This window comes from Cynocephalus volans, chromosome 3 (genome assembly GCF_027409185.1).
Source record: "Cynocephalus volans isolate mCynVol1 chromosome 3, mCynVol1.pri, whole genome shotgun sequence".
In the NCBI taxonomy this organism is placed as follows: domain Eukaryota; kingdom Metazoa; phylum Chordata; class Mammalia; order Dermoptera; family Cynocephalidae; genus Cynocephalus; species Cynocephalus volans.
This window is the reverse complement of record NC_084462.1, coordinates 172,430,690-172,454,722: the sequence shown is the minus strand read 5'-3', so window position 1 is coordinate 172,454,722 and position 24,033 is coordinate 172,430,690. Positions and strand designations below refer to the sequence as shown.

General features: G+C 39.2%; 1 protein-coding gene across 3 annotated transcripts in view; it reads left to right on the top strand.

Annotated features, from left to right (window-relative positions):
* UNC79 (unc-79 homolog, NALCN channel complex subunit) overlaps positions 1-24,033 on the top strand; it is a 187,150-nt gene that overhangs the window by 117,261 nt on the left and 45,856 nt on the right. For all 3 annotated transcript variants that reach the window (XM_063091208.1, XM_063091206.1, XM_063091207.1), the window contains 8 exons: positions 356-463; positions 3,770-3,886; positions 6,360-6,443; positions 9,726-9,828; positions 11,969-12,109; positions 14,985-15,023; positions 23,214-23,326; positions 23,414-23,499. In XM_063091208.1, the coding sequence (XP_062947278.1) occupies positions 356-463; positions 3,770-3,886; positions 6,360-6,443; positions 9,726-9,828; positions 11,969-12,109; positions 14,985-15,023; positions 23,214-23,326; positions 23,414-23,499 (791 nt within the window). The remainder of the gene's footprint in view (positions 1-355; positions 464-3,769; positions 3,887-6,359; positions 6,444-9,725; positions 9,829-11,968; positions 12,110-14,984; positions 15,024-23,213; positions 23,327-23,413; positions 23,500-24,033) is intronic.

The window sequence follows — 24,033 nt, the reverse complement described above, 5'->3', positions numbered from 1 at the left end:
GGTGAAATGGACAAGTAGGCATTTTTAGGTATTAGATGAAAGGAAATTCAGTACAGAAAGGCGAAGTGACGTGTTCAAGGGTATGCACTGCGAGCACGCTGAGCTTTAGTTCTGTCGTCGTGTTGTCGACAGTCTCTAAGAGGCACATCCATTAGATGCAAAATGTAATGTAGAATCGGCTCTCCATGGAACTTTGAAACGAGTGTATGTGTAATTTCTTTAAAGTAATTATTAGGGCCAGAAAATACATAAAGATTTGAATGGGTGTAGTAGGCAAGAGGGGAAAAGATATGGAAAAGTTTCTTGAACTTGCTCTTAATGTGTCCAGAGTTTTAAATAATATTTCTGTTTGTAGATCCCTCTGCTAAAGGACTTTCAACTCTGGAAATGCCACGAGAATCCTCCTCTGCCCCTACGTTAGAAGCCGGTGTGCCAGAAACAAGTAGCCATTCCTCGATATCAAGTAAGAGTCCCTCTGACGATCATTTCACCTGTACACTGATTTTGGAACACTGTCTTCTGCATTATGTTCAATTTTTGCAATCTTCGTATTGTTTTTTTCTTTTTTAATGTTGTGCTAGCTTTCTTGGTGACACTGTGTTGTGTGCTCTCAGAGACCTTGAGCCCACTTTTGTCCATACCTCAAGTGTTTGATGAATCAAGTGTATGACTATTGATTGGCCAAGAATCCTAATTTGTTAAAAAATAATCACTGAATTTTCATCATTCAGTAAAATAAAAATTGTACATTACTAGCCTAAACATAAAACATGGAACTGGTTTGGGGCACATGAAAAACATTGTCTATGGCAGAATTTTACATGGAACACCTTTATTTAATTTGAATCACCTCCATCACTGACAAAATTTTATCTAGGTTGTCATAAAATGTATCATCTATCCAGATCCCCAAATCATAACTGTATCTAGCCATTTTGGACTGGAAAATAAAAATGGCATGACGTTTTACATGATCTATGGGAGGCAAGTATTTTGAAACCACCTTCTGTCGTTGGAGACTAGATTTTGTCTATGAGAAGCTTGAGTTCCATTGAGCTTCTGTGAGCATGAACGTGTCTGCCTGACTCAGTGGACTTAAGAGACTTTAGCATGGGAAATTCTTAACTGGAATCAGACATACAAACAAAGGTGCAAATTTTGCAAACCTCTGTCATTTGTGCTGATAAATTTTGTGTTCCGTGTGGACACTGCCTGAAAAGCTAGTTAATTTTTATTTGATCATCTTTTTAAATGAGGATGATCCTGAAAAACCAGATAAGGATCTTAACTTAAATGCTGGACTGGTAGTATGGAACATCATCATGTTTATCGTTCATTCATTCCTGTGTTCATTCAGTCAGCAGCTATTTATTAAGTGTCCACTGGGTTCAAGGCACTGTGGTTGTCACTAGAGATCAAAGTGAATAAATAAGACACCCCTTGTTCTTAAGGAGTTTACAGTCATAGTAGTAATTGTAGCTACCTATTATTGACACCGATCATGTGCCAGGCACTGTGCTACATGGTTCACAGACATTGCTACCTGGTCCATTCCTTACATCTTTATTGCATGGCAAATATTGTTGATCCCATTTTTCAGATTAGGAAACTGAGGTCCAGAGAAGCTAACCAACTTGCTTAAAGTCATACAGCTACTAAGTGATAGAGACAGAAGTTGAGGCTAGCTCTGGTAGACATTCAAACCCATGTTCTTTTTTAGTATACCATACAGCCTTAGAATAATTCAAATTTAATTGTAATAGAGATCACAGAAAACCTAAGAAATAGTTTACAAGTGACAATATTTGGCCTTTTGGTAGCAAAGAAGAATGGCTGGTTCTGAATCTAATTGTTCTTTTTATCACAAAAAATCTGTTTGATAACATGATAAAATGCCCATTTTAAGTTCACATACTAAAATCATGAAAGCGTATTTTCTCTTACTAATTTGCATGAGTTATTTTTTTTAAAAAAAGATAGTGAATTCTAGTTGGAATTTCAAAATTTCAAGTGGGGTATAATTTGAGATAGGATGATTAAGTCAGTGTGACTTCAGTGCTTCAGTTAAATGTATCACAAAATAAATGTATCATGATTCCAAAGTCATGTTTGAATCTAAACTTTTCTGGGTTTAGTTTAGTGCATCATTAGATTTCCACCTCTCTTCTCTCCACTAACAGCATGCATCCACAGCTCCCAGTGGCGTGCTCTTGGAAGCTAATGCCAGGTTCCTTACACACTGAGCTAAACATTAAGGGTTTTTGCTCTCAGGGGGTTCTGCTGTCTTTAAAAACAACTGAGAATTGGAGAAATTATTCAGTCATTAGAGGTTTTAAATCCTTCTTTGATTGGGTCTGCTAGATGCTGCTAATTTTTAAATTTGTTTAATCCTTTAGAAGATTTCTGCTTTTGAATTTTACTTGAAGCTGCATTTTTCAAGTGAGTCATAAAATTGTAAATTTTACCAATCAACAAGAAAAATCACAGAGGTTATTAATGTTAGGTTGAGTAATCATTTCTGTGAGTTCAGTTAATATGGACTCTAAGACACAAGAATTCCCATCACACTGTTCTCTTTTGATCAGTTTATCAGCTAATTATTTTGTAGCTAACCATGGCATGACCACCATTAATCAAACAGCGTGCTAATTACATTAAGAAATAATGTTATGACTGATTTCACATCACGCCAAGTTACTGCCTTGGTACCGCGATTGCGAAACCAGTGTATAACATTTAGGGCTCTCTGGGGGCCATGCGGTCATCCCTTTTCTACCACCCCCTCTAGGGCACATAGTTCATAGCTTCAGTTTCTTAAATTGTCCTTATCAGAGAGTGAATAACCACAAGTTGTCAAATATCCAGGTGTTTGGGGTCATGTAGAAAAGCCACGTTGGTGATGCTCTGTCTCTCGCACTGGGCTGGTTGGTAGAGATTGGTGGGGCAGGAGCAGAGGAGGCAGGCTGCTTTCTAACTAGCAGTCTACTGGCGTAAGTGCATTTGCTTGTGTTCTGGTTTGAAAATGCTTCTACAGAACTTGACATTTCACTGGTGGCATATTTGTCAATGCCTATTTGCAGGATAAAAATATTACCATTGTTTTCTAAAACAAAGACGTGTACTAGAATATGATTGTGGAATGTTATTTAATTCACATTTTTCAAACAGTAGGCAGAGGCTCATACAGAGATGGAAAACAGCATTGACTTTGGAGCTGATATGTTTTGGTTTTAGGACCACCTTAGTTGCTGGTTGGTTCTAAGTAACATCATTTCATTTGCTTCAGTTTTTCTCTCCAAAAATTGGAGTTGATATGTGTACATCCCAAACTATACATGCATATACACACACACACAGACACACACGGACCTCATGGGGATATGATGAAGACTGAAACTATGGATGCACGAGCTCCATTAAAGACAGTTAAGCTATAAATTCCAAGTAGTATTATCTGTCTTAAATGTTTTTTGTAACATGGCAGAGTGTATAAATAGAAAAGTAAATGAAAATCATCATATTTCATTGTGTTGTAACTGGGGTAAATATTGACAGGTTACAGATCAGTGCTAATCGGTACTGTTGTCTGTACTGAGTGAAGAAAGGCACCCAGAGCAGCGGAATGTCTTTGGACCAGAGCATACAATTTACCAAAAATTATGAATAGCTAATAAAGATTCAATGAAGATTCTATATGGATGTGTAAAGCCTTTGTGTGCTGTGGAAATTTATTCCTCCCAGTAATCATCTCCTCATTTCCTCCATATAGCTCAGTATAGGCAGATGAAAAGGGGATCCCTGGGAGTTCTCACAATGAGCCAGTTAATGAAGCGACAGCTGGAACATCAGTCTAGCGCCCCCCATAACATCAGCAACTGGGACACTGGTGGGTCACGCTTTTTCTTCTTGTTTTACCTCTCAGATTAGCTTATGCCACTTTCTCTGTGTCCACTCTGCTCCCTTGCTGAGGAATAGAGTTTCTCTCATGTTCTTTGGTTCAAAGAATTTTTTACAAGAATCCCTAATAATTAAATCTATCTAAGTGTTCCGAGTGTCCTAGAATGCCACGTTCTTCCATCTAGGCTGGTCCAACTCTTTTTCTCTCTAAGACCCAGATTCCAGATATTAGAGTATTGATCTGGGGAGGAGGGGATGGAACTATAATTTCATGAAACAGATTTTAAAGAAACACACCAGATTATCAATATCTTCCATTTTACAAACTATAAAGTATCCCCCAAATAAGGGAATATTAATAGTAATAATAATAGTGATAACAAATGTCAGCTTAGTGATGCCATGATGTGCCAGTAGGTTTGGGAATACGAATTCTGTGTTTTAGTCAGCAGGGTCACCAGGTTCAGCTGCACACCCTCGTGTTCATAAGATGGAACTGCATCTAACCTCAGTTTTAAAGTAAGAATGGACTGCCGTGACATGTCTCTTTTGAACATGCTTACTCTGCATTTTCTCAAGCCAGTGGTACTGCTGCGATCTTCTTCTAAGTGCCTGCCTTTTCTTTATTTTTCTTTTGTTCTTTTTTAATTAAATGGGTCATTTGAGTTACAAGATTATAAACGTGGAAGCACTTTGAGACACACATGCACTATGAAAACATAAAGGTTTATTATTGTGATGCGCTCTAGGGGCCAACAGTCAGATTGGATTCATTTAGTATCTTGGATACTACTTTCTGGCTACAGTTGAATGAGTAGGAATTACAATATTCTCAAAACCAAAATCTTGAGATACTGTTATTCTCTTCAAAACAATAATATTTATATACATGTCATCTTATTTGCCCTCATTATTCTTAAAAAAAAAAAAAAAAGTTAGTCTAGATTACTAAATCCCACACACCATACCCAATCCCACATTTTAACAGATAGTTTCAACTCTCCTGGACTTTATAAGGGTTCCTGACATTTTAAAGGAGTAGTGTTTTCTCTACTTTTTAGTGATATGTGGTAGGGAGCAGTGAATAGCCAAAAGCCAACAGGCAAGGGACAGAAGGAGGAAAACGCTGGATAGCTAACCTCAAGGATTTATTTGGTTTGGGTGAAGTCTTTCAGCCTGCACCGATGAGGACTGTGTTTCTCTCTTTACTGAGATGAAGTTATGTAAGGAACTGACAATGGGGACTTTGACTGGTTGGGTCTCTGATAATTAAATGCCCAGCTTTGGTTAGGTTGACCTGAGGACTCTGAAGATTATTTTCCCATGCTACTTTATTCCAGGTCAAGTAGCTGAGCCCAAGCCAACCATCCTAGATTCTGACTGAACTTACAGCTTAGTTTGATTCTCAGTAGAGTTATAAAAAGGCAAACTGACCTCAATTTCCAATCCAAATTTTTATCTAAAAAATTCTACATGATGCCCAATAACCCATTTAAATGAACTTTTTACTTTTCAACCAAACTTCGACCTTGTTCATGTCACTCTGGTTTCTCAATACTTCCCATTTACATGATGTCTGAATTTCTTTCACCTGAGTTTTCTGGGCTTGTTTTCCATCCTCCAAGTTGGTTCTCTGGTCACCAAGTCCTACCAGAGCTTCATCTCAATGTCCTCATTTCTATCAGTGCCTTAAAAAGTACGTCCCAGACCCAAGCCCAGAGAGTCTATGAACGTGTAGTACAATGCTAGGTGGCATGTTGCTTTAAACCACACATGTTGATTCAGTGACTTGCTAGTCTCCACAAGAACAAATCAGGTCATGTGGACACACTGGGAAAGGCAGCCTACGACATGGGTCATGACAGGCTCACCTCAGCACGCACTGGCTCGTGCACAGGGCACCTTCCTCTTCTCCACCGTGCACACCTGGATGACCTGCTTCTTTGCCTCAAGTGTCATGTGAACAAATGTTCCTGAAGCACCACTCCTCCATGTCTGCCCCACCCCTCGCTCCTCTCCCCCATTCTCCAAAGGCCTATCATTTCCTTCTACCACTTCCATATGCTGTCTTATGACCTTTCTGGCCACAGACCAAAATTATCACTTATGTATTTATTGATGTGAATAAAGCATTTCTTCCATGGCTGTGACATTGGCCTTTCATTTCATACCAGGAGATAAGGGGTTTGAGCTTTTTCGGAGGGGGGGGAGTCTGGACTTCTTTTGGGTGGTTTTAGATGCTCTCCTACTTTTGGTTGCATTTTATACAATTGAATGGCAGGTTTGTAGTGAAACCCCAAACAACCCTACCCTAAAATCTAAGATGTGTCCTGTAAATGCTAATAATCAACAGTAACACTGAGAAAAAAAATGGCTCCAAGAGATTACCGGTTAAATTTTTTGTATTGTGAATCATGCTAAACTGACCACACTGAAGACCGAAATACTCTCTCTATCCACAGAACAGATACAGCCCGGGAAACGCCAATGTAATGTGCCAATGTGCCTAAATCCTGACCTGGAGGGACAGCCATTGAGAACGAGAGGTTAGTCAAGTCACAGAATCTTAGACTGTAAGAACTGAAAGAGATTATATGTTCAGCAGGTGGTGTAACCTTTTCTTCAGCAGCTCCACGAAGTGGGTCCGACCTTTGCTCAAACTCCTCCAGGGACTGGGAATTCATGACTCTCATTTTTGAATGACTGACAGAGAGTTCTTCCTTGTAGTGATTTCCTAACCCTTGGGGCCACACAAAACAAGTCTTTCTCCCATCATTTTTTGAACTTTCAAAAATAGCCACCCTCAGTCTTTTCTAGACCAGACATCCCTGGGTCCTTCAGTATTTCTCCTAATACATATCAGTTTTCTATATCATCCTGTGTCTACTGTTCTGAGCATGGTCCAGCTTATGCTTATCTGTATTTCTTCTAGAATATTGAGATCAAAGGTAAACAGCTTCTTTTCAGCTACCTAAAGTGTATATTGAAAGTATATACTTGAGTTTATGCCTGCTCACGGGAGCAAGGTGAGTCTAAATCTGTGCTAAGATCATCAGAATATTTATTTTCATAAATTCATCCCATGAGTTTTAACTACAAAAGTAGTTAACCATTATTTTTGTTCTTTTCTTAAATTCAGAAATCAGGTTAACCTGTCGTGGGTAAAAAACAAAAAACCAGAAAAGAATTATGAATCACGTCTGATAACTAATCCCTTAAATCAAGCAGAACTATTTTTTCTAGACTATATCTCTTTTCTGATTTTCCTAAGGAATGAAGAGATATTTATCTCCAGCCTTTGCTAACATTTCTTTGGCAGCAAGTAGCAGTTTTAGCCCCTGTATCAGATGAGGTGAGACTCTTTTCATCTACGGGGCTAGGAAAAGCTTTTATGAGTAGAAGTCAGGGTGGTCGAAAAAATCACTGGTACTTGCTCATGATCTAGTGACTCGGTTGCAGCAAAAATGGAGCAAGGTAATGGGAAGAGAGATGGGAAGTAAGTCTCTCACAGTTTATGGAAGAGTTCGCTGATGTGGCTGGGGGACTGATGTGTGCATGCTTGCCTTGTGACAAACACCTGTAGAGTTTCCCTGTCTCCAAGATTCCCAAAGGGGCTTTTGTCAAAATCTCCAGCTTTGAAGTTGGGCTTTGAAGATGGTCTCTGCCTTACTCACATTTCTGAGAACCCTGCTTCTGCTCCTAGTTCTGTGTAGAGCACACTCTGGGTTTTCAGAGGGGAACCAGAAGTGGAGGCATCAGAAGTGTTGGCAGCACCTGGGGGATAACAGGGACTGTCTTTAACACTGCAGACGTAGTGCTGACTCACCTATAACAATAGGTAGCTGAGGTCTGTGGCTTCAGTTTTGCACGTCCCACCTTCTCCTTGTACATTACTTTCTGCTCTCACTTCAGTGGCATTTTTCAGAAATCCATTGATTCAGCTAATGTTGCCCTACAGGGGCCAAAGCCCAATAACTTAGCCTGCTGTTACAGACGACTGCCAGAAATATTGCAGCATACAGTCTGTGTTGTTATATGGAAAAACAAATTCACAATGCTATTTTCAAAAATACCTCTTCTCTGGCATTTTGATTAGGTAATGATTATTTCAAAAATGACTTTGAGCTTCTGCCTTTTTTGGACTTTAGTTGTGATTACTATATAATAGCAATTGGCAATAATCTTCTGAAAGCTTTGACTGACAAATTTTTATTTTTATCAATTTCTTATGTTTCTAGTATGGCTGTATACCTGTCACCATATATCTTATGGGCTGAATTTTTCCACTTTTAACACAGGCATTTTGGCATCTGGTTGACATGATCTGTAAACGTTCAAGATATGTGGAGTATTGGATTTAAACTTTCTGTGTTTTGGGTTCTTGAAGCAACTTCATGCTGTTTACCATACTGTTTAATAATTAATTGTGTCTTTTGTCTTGGTCCAGTTCTTGGCTTTTCTACTATTAATCAATTTATACTTACGCTTGTAATAATGTTGCTTCCACTCAAAGCAACATCTTTATGAAATAATTGGAGATCTTTGTTAATGATACATTTAGGTATACTTAGGAAAGAATGTTATCTCAGAGATAGCTGATAAATATAGTATAAAATTTGGATTCCCATTTGGGAGCTCGGGAAGTGACATGAAAGCTATTTTCAGATACTTTCTTCTGCCATTTGGGTTTGCAGGTGTCACTTCTCGTAAGTATATTTTGTAAACTCGAACAGGCAAGGAAGTCTGTGGTATGGAAGCATCTTGACTTTTCAAAGGCTTCAATAGCATTTTCTTCCCCTCAGATTGAAACACACTGCCCACTTGGCCAGGTCTCTAAAAATTCTGTTTTGATTCCTTTAGAAATAAATTCTGAATCATTATCCTTCTATTTAAGGAATGATCATACAGTTTTATTTTTGTTTTTGTTCCTTTTTTTAGCACCAAGTTGCCATACCTTGAAGAGAAACAGATTGGTTAATGACCATTGGGTTTTTCTGCCTTTTCTGTTTGAAGAACTCAGAGTCTTAGTTATTATTTTAGTAGGACATGGCATTATTCTGGTTTGTCACTTTGGGATTCTTCTTTTCTACAGTTCCCAGAGAATGTGTCCAACATTAGTGGCTTTCTTAATAGAGAATAGCCTCCTGACTCTCCAGATTTACTCATCACTGGGCACATTGCTAAGACTCCTGCCTCAGGTTTTCTTGAAGGCATCAAAATCCTAAGTTTTAAACACTGTGGTATAGATTGGCTGGAGTGGAATGAATCACTGGATGGTTCCTTCAAAACGTGGTATTTCATTCATAAATCAGTTTGAAAAAAGCTTTGGGGCTTATGATATGAATTTCCAAAGTAGAAAACTGCACTGATATTTCTTAGATCAAATGTTCATCCTTGCTTAGGTTAGCAACACTTTAATGTTGATATGCATTTGTGATTTTAGAAATACACTATCAAATGGGCAGCTTCCATTCACGCCTGGCAAACAAGGGTTGTACTCATTTAAGTGTGCCATTGAATAGATTTCCCGTTTTGTTTTTCATCTTTGTCCTAGTCCTCCATTGGCACACCTAAACTCTTTCTGATTTTTTTCAAAGAAGCAAAGGGAGAGATAGAAGTCAGCTCTTAAAATCATACAAACAGAAACAAATCACAATCTATCTTGACTTCATTTTTACGATTGAAGGTTTTTCACAATGCATTGGGGATGACCGAGTCGCATTCCTGTGAATATGATCTTGGGAGGGTTTATAAGAGTAGAGTGGGACCTTTCCTGGCCCCCGGAAGCAGATCTTTATTCACCGGTTGTCTCTCTGCTGCTTCCCCAGGTGCCACTAAATCCAGCCTGCTGTCAGCACCCAGCATAGTCAGTATGTTTGTGCCTGCACCTGAAGAATTCACTGACGAGCAGCCAACGGTGATGGCGGACAAGTAAGCTCACACAGTCATTTTCTTCGCCCGGTTTACAGAACTAGAATTTGGTCACATGGTTGTGAGAAAGTATCAGAGGAAGCGTGCTCTGCGTTTAAGTCACAGTTTGCTCTTCCAGTGGCTGCAGCTGTGTTTGTCTGCATTTGTGATATTACGGGTGCCTCGTTGTCGAGCAGCTTCCATATATGCTTAGGCATTTTCCTTTTTTAAATTTGGATGAATGCAAATAATATCACTTATTCATTATCCCTAGCAATAACTTTGCACCAATAAAATCTCTCAACCAGAAGCCTCAAACTTTTAGGATGGGAATGAGGAGGAGACTAGATTGGTATTCCATCCCAGCAGCAGGACATGTTCTCTGAATCTCAGATTGCTGATGGCACCTCTCAGCCTGTCAGCCTTCACTATCCCCAGATTTCTTCTAGGATAAAGTCCAAATGCCTTAGCTTACTGTGTAAGGCCTTTAGACTGCGAAGGTATGGCCTTACCACTCCTCACCAGGAACTCTTTCCCCAGCACCCTTACTTTGTCCAGAGCGTGTCTGATGGGTTCTTTCCTCTGTGATTTCGTAGGTGCCCTTTTCCTTGTACCTCCTCTGCCTGGTGATCTATTCATGCTTCAAGACCAGCTTAAGGCAGTTTCCCTGATTCCATTAGGCAGAATTAGTCATACCATGTTCTGAGTTTCTATAGCATTTGATGCATTTCCCTATTTTAGCACTTACTACATTTGTTTTAATTATATGGTTATATGGACATGTTCTGTAATAGATTGGGAGTTCCTCAGGGACTAGGACCATTTCTTCTGCATTTTATACTCTAAGCTTCCAGGATATTGCCTGGTACATAAATGCTTGTTCAGTGAGTATGATAAAGAAGATAACTTATAGGATTTTAAGTTTGAAGAGATCCCCCTGGACCAGGAAGGATTCCTGGAAAAGGTGATTCAGTTGACAGACTGGGTAGACCCAATGTCTTCTGATGAAAGGAGAGGAGGGTGAAGTGAAGGGGCTGGTGTGAGTGTCCATGTAGCTGGCCATCCACTACTCATTCAGTAATGAGCTGATTGTCGTTACTGCAGAAGTGAAGCTTCCTGTCTTGTGCAGCTGCCGTGGAATGTCCATGTGGGAGCCCTGAGTTGCCTGTGGAGGGCTCTTCTTGGCTCTTCCTTTGGCATAATTTCTCCATTTTGTGTCCCCCACCAAGTCCCAATCTTTCCTAGTTGCCCTTCTGGTTGCCTCTTTCTGGTGGACTCCATTTCTCCTCTTTTAGTTATAAATGTGAATCCTAATTTTAAGAAGTCAATTTGTAAGAACTTTTCTTATTTATTTATTTTTTTATTGGCTCATATTTAGGAAGGTTTCAGATGGAAAGGTCACAACAGCAATTGTAGCTCTGGTTCCCTTGCCGTTCCTGGTAGACCTCCCCTTTGCTTTATAAAGCTGCTCGCTTAATAAAGCTGGCTTTGGTTGAGTTGAATTAAATGGAACCTGCATTAGGACACTACAAAGAGCAATAAGTTGTAAGTTACTTACGAGCAGGTGCCATTTTGTGTTTTTACATATTACACTCAGTAGGCCTGGTGAGTTCACAGAACTGATCTAAGTGAGTCGTAGAGAAGAGACTCTCCCCAGGCTTTCTAGATTGTTCTGTTGACTTGACTACCTGTTTACCCACAAATAGGACATTTTTTGAATGCTTCCATGAATGCCAAGGCATTTTTCATTTTTAATTTAGACAAATAAAAGAAATACAGTTACTTATTATCCCTAGTAATATTGTCACATGCATAAAATCCCTCACTCAGAAGCTTCAAACTGATAGTACAATTGGCACTCATTCTAAAAGGGAGCAATAACCCATGTGTAGGCCAGATGCTTGTGAGTTGAAAGAATGTTTTCAGTAATCCAAGGAACCTTCATGATCTCCGCCATGTGTGCTTTCTATCTCTGCAGTGATGGTATCACCACAGACACAGAAAGTCCTTTTGGGACTTCCAGTGATACCATCACCACAGACACAAAAAGTGCTCTTGGGGACTTTTGCAAGACTTTACAGAAACGGCTGCGTGTGTAGTATGTTATATTTTGAAACCGTAGTTGGCTTTCATAGAAAGTATTCCTTTGTTTTCTTTGCAGATGCCATGACTGTGGGGCCATTCTTGAAGAATATGATGAAGAAACTCTTGGGCTGGCCATTGTGGTCCTCTCCACATTCATTCACTTAAGCCCAGACTTGGCAGCCCCGCTGTTGCTGGATATCATGCAGTCTGTAGGAAGGTGAATGTCAGCTTCTGTTTTGTTTGGTTGGAAAGTCCCTTATTCAACCTCTATCTTGAAGTAAAGACTACCAATTCAAAAGTGAAACATTCAGTCACCTTGTAGTGCTTGGTATCTGCGGGATCACTTCAGAAGTCTTTAAAAACCCAAATGGACTGATTTTATATTGAATTCCCCAGCCATGTAGGCTCATGAGTCACAATGTCTGAGTGAAGCTAGAGGAAACTGCACCAAGAAAACCCTACTGCTTGTTGTTCTCTGTTGTTATAAATGTATGTAACAGTGCTCAGAACTGTCAGTAATTCATAGCAAGCAAGCACTATTCAGTATTAACCATTGCTGTTATTATTATTTCTCTTTAGCTGTTTTGAGATGAATTCTCTAGGCATTTTGTTGTCCAAGGCAAACCTGAGGCATTGTTATATGAGGGGATGCATGGAAATATAGCAGTTTCACATTCGTTACTCAGATAAAGAAGGATGCACACATTTTGGGGAAGATTAACCTTAATTGCCTTGAGAGTGTTCATGTTAAGAAAATTTCATTTTAGTAGATAGGACATTAGAAGATAAATGATGCATTTCATGGATATGAATGAAGTTCAAAATCAATAGCAAACTGTAGCCCTAGCATTCACAACTTATAGGAGAGGACTGAATTAATTCTGCGTGAATTTATTCTGTTTCCAAACTGAGCTAGCACAGTGCTAGGTGCTTCAGGCTGCAGGCATTGAGACTTAGCTCCTGCCCTCAAATAATTTGTGGCTTAGTTGTCGGAGAGGATGATTATTTGTGAAATCATTGAGTAGCCTTACAAGATAGGGCATGCTTAAGTGCTGTAATGAGTGGTAAGTGCTACCGAAGTTAGGATGGAAAATATTTCTTACAGAAGGTCTATAAAGAGGAGGTACGACAAGAACTGGATTCTGCAAATTTCTGGCATTTGAGGGAGGGAAAGAGAATGAACCTTAATGGAGCTAAAATTTAAACTTTTTTGTAAATGAAGAAACGCTGATTTCAAGTTAAAGACAAACAGGAAAATATTAAAAAATCCTCAACCCCAAAAGTATATGACCCTCTTACCCCCCTTCCCCAGTTTTTTTTTTGGTGGTATTCTTAGGAGTCATATAGAAAGAGATGATATAAAGATGACTCGAACCATTCCAGCTTTAAACTTTGAAATGGCCAATGTGCTAAGTAAGCCATGAATATGGGAATATAGAGAGATAAGAAAAGATTAATTATCTCATTTAAGCCCTTAGGTTTGACCTAATCATAGTAATTGTAGAATAAATGTTGTATCAGCCACACTTAACGGAGTTGAAGGGTTTTATTAATGCGAGGTCACAATTCCTACCGTCAGGACTTTTTAGTTTTAGAACAGATAGAATTTTTGTTCTGGTCTGTTACCATCTCTTGGAAACAACTGACCTAAGTTATCATAACTGTATAGAGGGGTTTGTTTTTGTTTTTATTTTTTGTTTGTTTTGACATAAGCGAGAACATTCCATGTTCAAGTATTGCCAACTGTTAGGATGTAAACACAAGAGCACTGATGAAAAGCAAAGGAAAAACAGTAGCAGATACATTTCTTTATTTTTACATATACATATATTTAAATCTCTACCTCTTTTGGCTAGACTAGCAAGCGTCAGGGAGAGCATTTAATGCAAGCTGCCACAATTCTTAGCAACCTAAGCCTAATCACCAAAGCAACCAAGAAAACAGATTCAGCAGTCACCTATTTCAGGGTTTCTTTGCATGCCTCACTCCACCAGGAAGAACAGATGAGGTAATGTGGATTCACAAACACGTAGTTTATTTATGCCAGTTAGGACCACAGGAACCATTCCCAGGGTCTTCTAAGAGTATGTAAACTCAGCATAACCTTTTTATTTATCATCCAAGATTTTCCATATGATTTCATATTTTATTCTCTACTTGGATCCCTTTTAAACTTTACCTATCCCTTTTTCTTGGTCACATTTACATCACATTTACCGCAGTCTTAATTACTGTTTAGTTTATTGGCTGACATTTATCTATTCGTTGTTGTGCCATGAGCAGGAGAGGGCCTGTAAACAGAGCAGCTGGAAACGGCGTCTGGTGTTAGTGGTTGCTGGACCCTCTGTTCCTGTCCAAATGGGCTCTTGGCTCAGCTCGCTCTTGTGGTCTTAATAAAGTAAATAAATGTGCAGCATTTTCCTTATCTGTTTCTCCAGTATGTTATTGGTCAAGACATGTTCTTCTACACCTATCGATTTACTACACTCTGTTTCTACATAACATGTAGACTATTTCCATGCATACGAAACCATATAATAATGCTTTTCAAAAATTACATGTTTGCATTGATTACTTAACCAATACATTTCTTTTCTCAATATAACAGGGTTCCCTTCTCTTCATTTCAACCCAACAATTAGCTGACAAATACCTCTGTTATCTATTTTAGCATCTTATAGAGGCTGTTACCATTTCTGGTTTGTTTGTAGTTAGGTTTCAGAGATTGCATGCAAAGAAATGAATTGCGTTAACATGGAGATGGACTGGGTCAAATGCTGTTCTGCTATCTGTCTAATCGGGCTGCAGAGGTCATTTTGTAAATTGGCTGAGTGATAGAAAATCAACTTTAATTGCATGCCTCTCTGTGGAACTATCTGACTTGACACAAAAAGTAGGTTTCAGGGACTGGGTTAAGTTTAACACTGGAGGCTAACCACTGGGTGGGCCCTCTCTCCCTGGTCGGGGTAATTGTCAACAGTTATTCATGTATCCCCATCCAAACCTGAGCTGCAACAGGTCCTACCATAACATTAGTGCATTTCATCATGAAAACTTAAGATATTTGTGTGACTGTTTCTTTTGTTTCCTAGATTGGCATCCAGCACTACTTTTTCGAATCAAGCAGAAAGGTAAGGTCCTTAAGTGAGCCCAAACCTCACTTTCTTTTTGTCTCCCATACATGTCCATCTCATTTCTGAAACACCAGAGTGCACACCATTGGAGGGCTATTGCTAGGTTCTAGTTGTAGCACCAGAGAGCACTAGGTGTTCTTTTTCTATTCATGATTTTATTCATTCATTCATTCCTCATTTTAGACCATAAATACTTTTAAGTTCACCCTGTGCTAGATACTTAGATTTTAACTGGGGGCAAAATAACATAATTCCTGCCCTCATGGGGCTCACAATCTATTGGGGAGGCTAACATAAATAAAATATTTGCAGAAATTTGTAACTGTAAACTGTGCTAGTTCTGTGAAGAAAATGTACAGAGAGACATATAACATCAATTTATTCAACAAGTATTTATGGAGTTAATTCTAGGTACTGAGGATACAGTGGTTAACAAAACAGCAAATCCTGGCTTTCGTGGAACTTATATTCCAGTCAAGGAGGGTGAAAATAAGCAAATTAACCAACGAGAAAACTGACAGTGTACTATAATGTCATTTAGTGCTAACTGCTATGAAAATTAATCAAGTTAGTCCAGGAGATAGAGAGTGACTGGAGGTGGTATTTTAGATATAATGGTCAGGAATAGCTTCTCTGAGGAAGTAATATGTGGACCAAACCTGGATGAAGTGAGAGTCATCCATGAAGCAATTTATGGAAATAACATTCCAGACAGAGGGAGCAGCCAGTGCAGTCTCTAAGTCAGGAAAATGCCTCGTATATTTGGGGAACACATGGATATGGCTGGAGCGGATTAAGCATGGACAAGAGTGGGGGGAGTGGGATGGAAGAGGTAATGGGAAGCCAGACCAGGTGGAGCCCTGAAGGTCATTGTACGGAGTTTGGTTTTTACTGAATGAAACAGGGAGCCATTGGAGTGACGAGTGATGTGTGGCATGCTTTAACTGGTGTTTTGAGAGGATCACTGTCTAGTCTAATTCGTAGAATCAAAGAGTGGAATGGTGGTGGCCAGGGGCCTGGTGGCGGGGAGCGGGGGGAGCATGTGGGAAGGGGGAAATGGGAATTACTAATCAATGGGCATGAAGTTTGAGTCAAGTACCTCTACAGCATTGTACCTATGGCCAACAATAGTGTACACTTAAAAATATGTTAAGAGGATAGATCTGTTAAGTGTTCTTATCAGAATAAAATTAAATTTTTAAAAAAGAAGAAAGAGGAGATCACTGTGGCCAATGTGTTTAAAACAGTCAAGGGGGAGGGACGGTGGGTAAGAGTGGAAGCAGGGAACCAGTCTGGAGACCATCTCAAAGGTACAGGTAAGATGACAATGGCTTGGGCTAAGGTGGTGAGATATAGTCAGAAAATATTTTGAAAGTAGAGCCAACAGAATTTGCTGATAGATTGGATGGTTAGTAGTGAGAGAAGGAGAAGAGGCAAGAATGACTTCCAGGTTTTGGTTTGAACAATTGGGTGGATGGGTGTGCCATTCACTGAGATGGGCAAGCCTCGCTGAGAGGTAGTGCCATAGCAGGCATAGCAGGCAGTCTTGATCCGGTCTGGGTAGTGGGAGAGGAAGGGAAAAGGAAGGAAGGGCTTCCCTTAAGAAGTGGTGTTTTAAAAGCACAGGCAACCAAAGGAAAAATAAACAAATGGGATTATATCAAACTAAAAAGCTTCTGCACAGCAAAAGAAACAATTAACAGAGCAAAAAGACAACCAACAGAGTGGGAGAAAATTCTTGCAAAATATACATCTGACAAAGGATTATTGTCCAGAATATACAAGGAACTTAAACAACTTTACAAGAAAAAAGCAAGCAACCCAATTAAAAAATGGGCAAAAGAGCTAAGTAGGCATTTCTCTAAGGAAGATATACAAATGGCCAACAGACACATGAAAAAATGCTCAACATCACTCAGCATTCGGGAAATGCAAATCAAAACCACACTGAGATACCATCTCACGCCAGTTAGGATGGCTAAAATCCAAAAGACTCTGAACGATAAATGCTGGCGAGGTTGCAGAGAAAAAAGAACTCTCATACATTGTTGGTGGGACTGCAAAATGGTGCAGCCTCTATGGAAAATGGTATGGAGATTCCTCAAACAATTGCAGATAGATCTACCATATGACCCAGCTATCCCACTGCTGGGAATATACCAGAGGAATGGAAATCATCATGCCGAAGGGATACCTGTACTCCAATGTCTATTGCAGCACTATTTACAATAACCAAGAGTTGGAACCAGCCTAAATGCCCATCATCAGATGAGTGGATAAGGAAACTGTGGTATATCTACATAATGGAATACTACTCTGCTATTAAAAAAAAAAAAAGAAATACTGCCATTTGCAACGACATGGATGGACCTAGAGAAAATTATATTAAGTGAAATAAGCCAGGCACAGAAAAAGAAATACCACATGTTCTGAATTATTTGTGGGAGCTAAAAAATAAATAAATAAGTATACAAACAAATAAATGAGGTGGGGGGGGGGGGAGAAGACACAAGAACACAACAATTCCTTGAACTTGTTAAGACCAGTGAACAGGTATGAGGTTGATGGGGGAACGGAGAAGAAGGGGGGAAAGAGGAATTGGTAAAGGGACACGAAAATCAAGTACATTGTATATTGATAAATTAAAATAAAAACATGTTTAAACACACACAGATACACACAAAAAAGTGGAAAAAATGAGCTGAACTTAATTATGTAACTAGTTATGGAAATAGCATGTGCAGGGGTCCTGAGGTGATAAAGAACAGTGTGTAAGAGGAACTATGAAAAGTATAGCACAGAGATGCAAGCTCCTGCTGAGACCTGCTTGCCGGATTATAAACTTATAAGGCTTATAAACAACGTAAGATATTTTGGGCTTCCTTCTAGCAGCAGTAGGAAGCCACTGAAGGATTTTTAAGCAGCACTGTGTGTGTGCATGCATGTGCCATGTAGAAAGGTTACTTTGGCTGCAGTAGGAAGAGAAAGAACTAGAAAAGGGCAAGAGTGGATGCTGTGTGGCTTTAGGCACACTGATCTCTCTCTTAGTTATCTCATCTGTGAAAGAGGAATGATGATATATGCCCTTCTTGTGCCACAGGGCTATCTGCTGTGGGTCCATGTGATAGACTGTGTGTGTGATACTGTAACTGTAGCAGGTCCTACAAACATGAGGTGGTGTTCTATAACTTATGGTCTTGCAGATGTTTGCTTTTCTCTCTCTTGTTCTATTCAGTGATATAATTTTTTTTTTTTTTTGACCAGTAAGGAGATCGCAACCCTTGGCACGGTGTTGTCTGCACCACGCTCAGCCAGTGAGTGCACCGGCCATCCCTATATAGGATCTGAACCCACGGCCTTGGCGCCACCAGTGCCGCACTCTCCCGAGTGAGCCACGGGGCTGGCCCATGATAGAATTTTTTTAAAAACTTTTTTCTCAGCATTTTATTATAAGAAATTTTAAACATACTGCAAAGTTGGAAGAATTTTATAGTAAACACTCATATACCTAGCACATAGATTCTACAATGAACATTTTTTTTTTTTGGCATCTGGCTGGTACAGAAATCCAAACCCTTGACCTTGGTGTTATAAGATTGCACTCTAACTATCTGAGCTCATGGACCAGCCTATAATGAACATTTTATTTGCGTTATCATACATCTAACCCTCTATCCATCCATCAATCCATTTTGTTTTTGGATGCATTTCAAAGTAAATTTCAGACATTAGTATACTTTCTCCCCTACACACCTCAACAAAGTTAGCATTAACTAAAGTTCAGTTTTTGTATATGGTAGTTTCTTCCCCCCCCAGCTTTATTGAGATGTGATTGACAAATAAAAAATTGTGCATATTTAAGGTGCACACGTGATGTTTTGATGTATGTATACACAGTGAAATGGTCACCACAATCAAGCTAATTAACATATCCATCAACTCACATGGTTACCTTTTTTTTTTGGTTTGGTGAGAACACTTGAAATGTACTGTTTTAGCAAATTTCAAGTATACAACACTTTATTATTAACTATAGTAACCATGCTGTACGTCAGGTGTGTTTCTTTTGTTAAATTTACATACAAGGAAGTGAGCAAATCTTAAGAGTACATTCATTGAATTTTGACAAATGCATACGCCTGCATAGCACAAACCTGCCAAGATATAGAACATTATCATCAATCCCAGAAAATTCCCTCGTGCACCTTTCTAGCCAATCTCACAGTGAACACTGCTGTGACTTTTCCCCCCAAATAGGTTAATTTTGCCTATTCTAGAGCTTCATATAAATGAAATCATACTGTATGTGCTCTTTTGTGTCTAATTTCTTTTACTCAGCATGTTTTAGACATTTATCCATGTTGTTGCTTGTATCAGTAGTTTGTTTCTTTTTCAGGGCTGAATAAGTATCCATAGTTTTATTCTTTTTCCTATTGAAGGACATCTGGGTGATTTCCAGTTTGGCACTATTATAAAAAGAGCTGCTATAAACATTCTTATACAAATCTTCTTGTAAACATACGTTTTTATTTCTCTTGGGGAAATACCTAGGAATGGAATTGTTGGATCACAGGATAGGCATATGTTTAATTTTATAGAAATCACCAGAATTTCTCTTGAAGTGGTTATGCCATTTTATATTCCCATCATCAATGTATGAGATCGCTGGTTGTTCCATATCCTTGCCAAAGTTTGGTACTGTTGGTCTTTATTTATTTTTTGCGGCTGGCTGGTACAGGGATCTGAACCAGTGACTTTAATGTTATAAGACTGTGCTCTAAGCAACTGTGCTAACTGGCCAGCCACTGGTCTTTTTAATTTAAACCATAATGGTGGGTGTGTAGTGGGTATCTCATTGTAGTTTTAATTTGCATTTCCCTGATGACATTTTTTTCAAGTGCTTATTGACCCTTTGTATATATTCTTTTGTGAAGTGTTTGCTCAAATCTTTTGTGTATTTCTAATTGGATTTTTTTTTTTTTTTGGTCTTTTTCGTGACCGGCACTCAGCCAGTGAGTGCACCGGCCATTCCTATATAGGATCCGAACCTGCGGCGGGAGCGTCGCTGCACTCCCAGCGCCGCACTCTCCCGGGTGCGCCACGGGCTCGGCCCTCTAATTGGATTTTTGTCTTTCTATTACTGAGCTGTAGGACTTCATTATATATCCTGAAAAGCAGTCCTTTGTTAAATACATTTCGAGACGATTTTCACCCTGACTGGGGCTTGCCTATTCCTTTTCTTAATGGTATCTTTTGCTGAGTTTTTAATTTAGATGAATTCTAACTTTTTAAAAGTTTTAAAAAATTTACAATGATTGCTTCCTGTCGTTTGTCTAAGAAATCTTTGTCTATTTCCAAGACATGAAGATACTCTCCAATGTTTTCTTCTAAAAGTTTTATGGTTTTAGTATTATATTTAGCATTTATATGATCCATCTCAAATTAATTTTTATGTATGGTGTTAGGTAGGCGGAGGGGTTCGTTTTTATCCACATGGATATCCAGTTGTTTCAACACCATTTTTTAAAAAAAGGACTTTCCCTTTCCTCATTGGGTCATTGTAGTGTCTGTTAAATTCAAAAAACCATGTAAGGGTAGGCGGGTCTATCTCTGGGCTCCTTATCCTGTTCCATCAGTCTATAAGTTGACCCTTAAGTTAGCGCCACACTGTCTTGATTACAGTTGCAAAGCTCAAAGTCAGGTAGTGTGAGTTGTCCAACTTTAATTATCTTTTCCAAGATTTGTTTACTATCTAGATTCTTTACATTTCCATATAAATTTTGGAATAAACTTCTAATTTTTTTTTTTTTTTTTACCAAAAAACCTGCTGGGATTGTATTGAAAGTATGAATCAATTTGTGGATAACTGACATCATAAAGATATTGAATCTTTCAATTCATGAGCATGATATATATCTCTATTTCATTAGATCTTCTGTAATTCCTCTCAGCAATGTTTTTTAGTTTTTAATGTAGAGGACTTGCACATCTTTTGTTAAATTTTTTCCCAGGAATTTTATGTTTTTTGATGCTAATATAAATGGAATATTTAAAATTTTCATTTGCAAATTTTTGCTACTGGTATATAAATTGATTTTTGTATATTAACATTGTATCCTAGCTAACTTCATTTATTAGTTTTAGTAGTTGCTTTGTTGTGGAATATACTATAAAGCATATGTACCTCACAGGGCCTGGTTTTCCAAAGCCTTGCAGTTTCAAATATTAACCTTGCAGAGGACTGGAAATTTTCCTCCGGCTATAAAGTCTCTGGTGTAAGATAAAGATTTGTGGCACAGCAAGGTTGCTGGCTCAAGGACAGACTAGTTACTGATTGAAATGTAAAGATACTGGAAAATTTCTGGAGGAAGAAGGAATGTTTGCTAAGATCAAGCTTTTGTTGGTGGATCACTTGTCTAATGGAATGTCATCTGGCTTGTTTCACTGAAAGTTACCAGCCTATACTGTTAAACTATAACCCCACCTATGTTTTCTTCCTGTAACTTCCTGATCTGGAAAATAAATGCAGGAAGAGAACCTGAATTTGGGGTTAATTTCCTGAGGAAGGGTTGCCTCTTGCTGGAGCATTTCCAGGGAAGTTAACCACTTTGGGGTTTCTCACTGCTCAGAAGAGATGAGCTTTGAGTAATCCTTTGCATCTCCGTCACCCAGGGGAAGTGGGGTGACAAATCCGTGGGGGGCGAAGCAACACAAAGCAACACTTTGTAGATTCCTTAAGATTTGATTTTTTATGGAAAAAAATCATATTGTCCATAGATAGTGACAGTTTTTCTGACTTCCTTTTCGATCTTTATGCCTTTTTACTTCTTTTTATTGCCTTATTGCAATGGCTAGGATCTCCAGTACAATATTAGAGATGTGAGAGTGGGCATCCTTGCCTTGTTTCCTATCTTACAAGAAAGTTTTCAATTCCTTACTATTAATTACATTAACTGTAGAGGTTTTTTTTTTTAAAAAAAATAGAAGCCCTTTAGCAAATTGAGAATGTTTCCTTCTATTTCCAGTTTGTTGAGTTTTTACCATGAATATGTGTTGATTTTAGTCAAATGTATTTTCTGCACCTATTGAAATAATCAAAAGGTTTTTGTCCTTTATTCTTTAATATATTGAATTGCATTGACTGATTTTTGATATTAAACTATTCTTACATTCCTGGGATAAGCCCTACTTGGTCATGATGTATATTCTTTTAATGTATAGTTGGATTTAGTATCCATGAGGACTTTTGGTTTGTCTTTTCTCTTTTTATTTCTTTTTTGTTTCCTTCTTTGTTTTTATTTATTTATTTATTTTGATAATGGCTTTATCTGATTTTAGTTTTAGGGTTATGCCGGCCTCATAAAACAAACTGGGAAGGGTTCCCTCCTTCCCTATTTTCCTAAAGTTACTTTAAGTTTGGTGTTATTTTTTCCTGAAGAACCTTTTTGACCTAAAAGTTTGAACCAGAATTTCAGGGTAGACATGGTATAACAAGGCAATAATTGGCATAATTAAGTGGGCTTCTCACCCTTTATCCATTTGGGTTCTTTGATTTCCTCTTTCTCCTTTGGTAACTTAGCCCCTACCCATCTCAGTAAACATCTAGTACCTTGATCTGCGGGTCAGGGCACATGAAGATCTTTTAGCTCCCTTTCTGACATGCGGAAGGGTACAACAGGCGAAGGGAAAACCGCACCTATTAAAGTCTTATCCTTTTTACAAGTGCCTGCTCAGATTCCTCAGGAAAACTCCCCCAGATCTCCCAGTGGGAATGAACATCTCCCTCCCTGCATTTTTCCTCAGAGCAGCTCTCTCTTGGTCAATGGAATTTTTCTGCGAGGATCTTGCTGATAATCCTCTTCCAAGGTTCTAGTCCTAACTCTGCCATTCTCTGGACATGTAGCCTCTGCAGGTCACCTTTTCTCTCTGGGCCTTGGAACCGCATCTGTACGTTGTGGGGCCAGGAGTAAGTCTGTGACGCTTTGGCACTTCATGGTTCTTGCTAAAACTTGTTTAAAGGGTTTAGATCTGATCAGAATATTTCATCTCACCCATGAACACGACAACAAAATATTCCATAAGAGGACCGGTGTGTAAATGCCTAAACTCTAAGTAAATAAATAAATACTTGAACACTTGCTCGCTGGCCCATGATTTCTTGTCTTTTCTCTCCCTGATCAACCCCAGCATGATGGTTCCTGGCAATGCAGCAGGGGTGGCCAAGCAGTTCCTGCGCTGCGTCTTCCATCAGCTGGCCCCCAATGGCATCTTCCCGCAGCTGTTCCAGAGCACTATCAAAGGTATTCATCCGTTCAGGACCCAGACACCCCAAACTTGGCTAGTCCCTGAAACCTGAGCACGACTAAATCCGACTGTTGACTTTCCAGATGGGACTTTTTTACGGACCTTAGCCACGTCTCTGATGGACTTCAATGAGCTGAGCTCTATTGCCGCCCTCAGTCAGCTCCTGGAGGTAGGTTTGCTTTAACGATCCCCTCAGCCCCAGGCGAGTTAGCAAGGCACGTGTCTGAGTCAGTCCACATAGTCCTGCTGAGGAGGAAATTCAGTCATTGAATTTAAAAATAAAAATTAAAAAAAATTAATTTTAGGGCATAGAAAGTGTCATTTGGACATTGCTGTTCTGTGTGGACTTACTATTCATTTAAAGCTTCTGGACCCTGTAATTAAATAGTGAACCCATCGTTGAGCGCTCACCCCCACCGAATAACTGGCTTTGCAAATGCGGTGCGGTGGGTAGAGCTCTGTGCACTCTATCGCGAGACTTGGATCCAAGGCTCAGCTCCCCGGCTCCACTGTTTTTCCGCTGTATCGCGAGACTTGGATCCAAGGCTCAGCTCCCCTGCTCCACTGTTTTTCCGCTGTATCGCGAGACTCGGTTTAAGTCTCAGCCCCAGTGCTTGTTAGCTCTGTTATCTTGGGGCGATTGGTGGTTGCTGGATGGGAAGCTGCTGCTCCTCTAGCTCTTATTTCCATTCTTTGTCCTGGA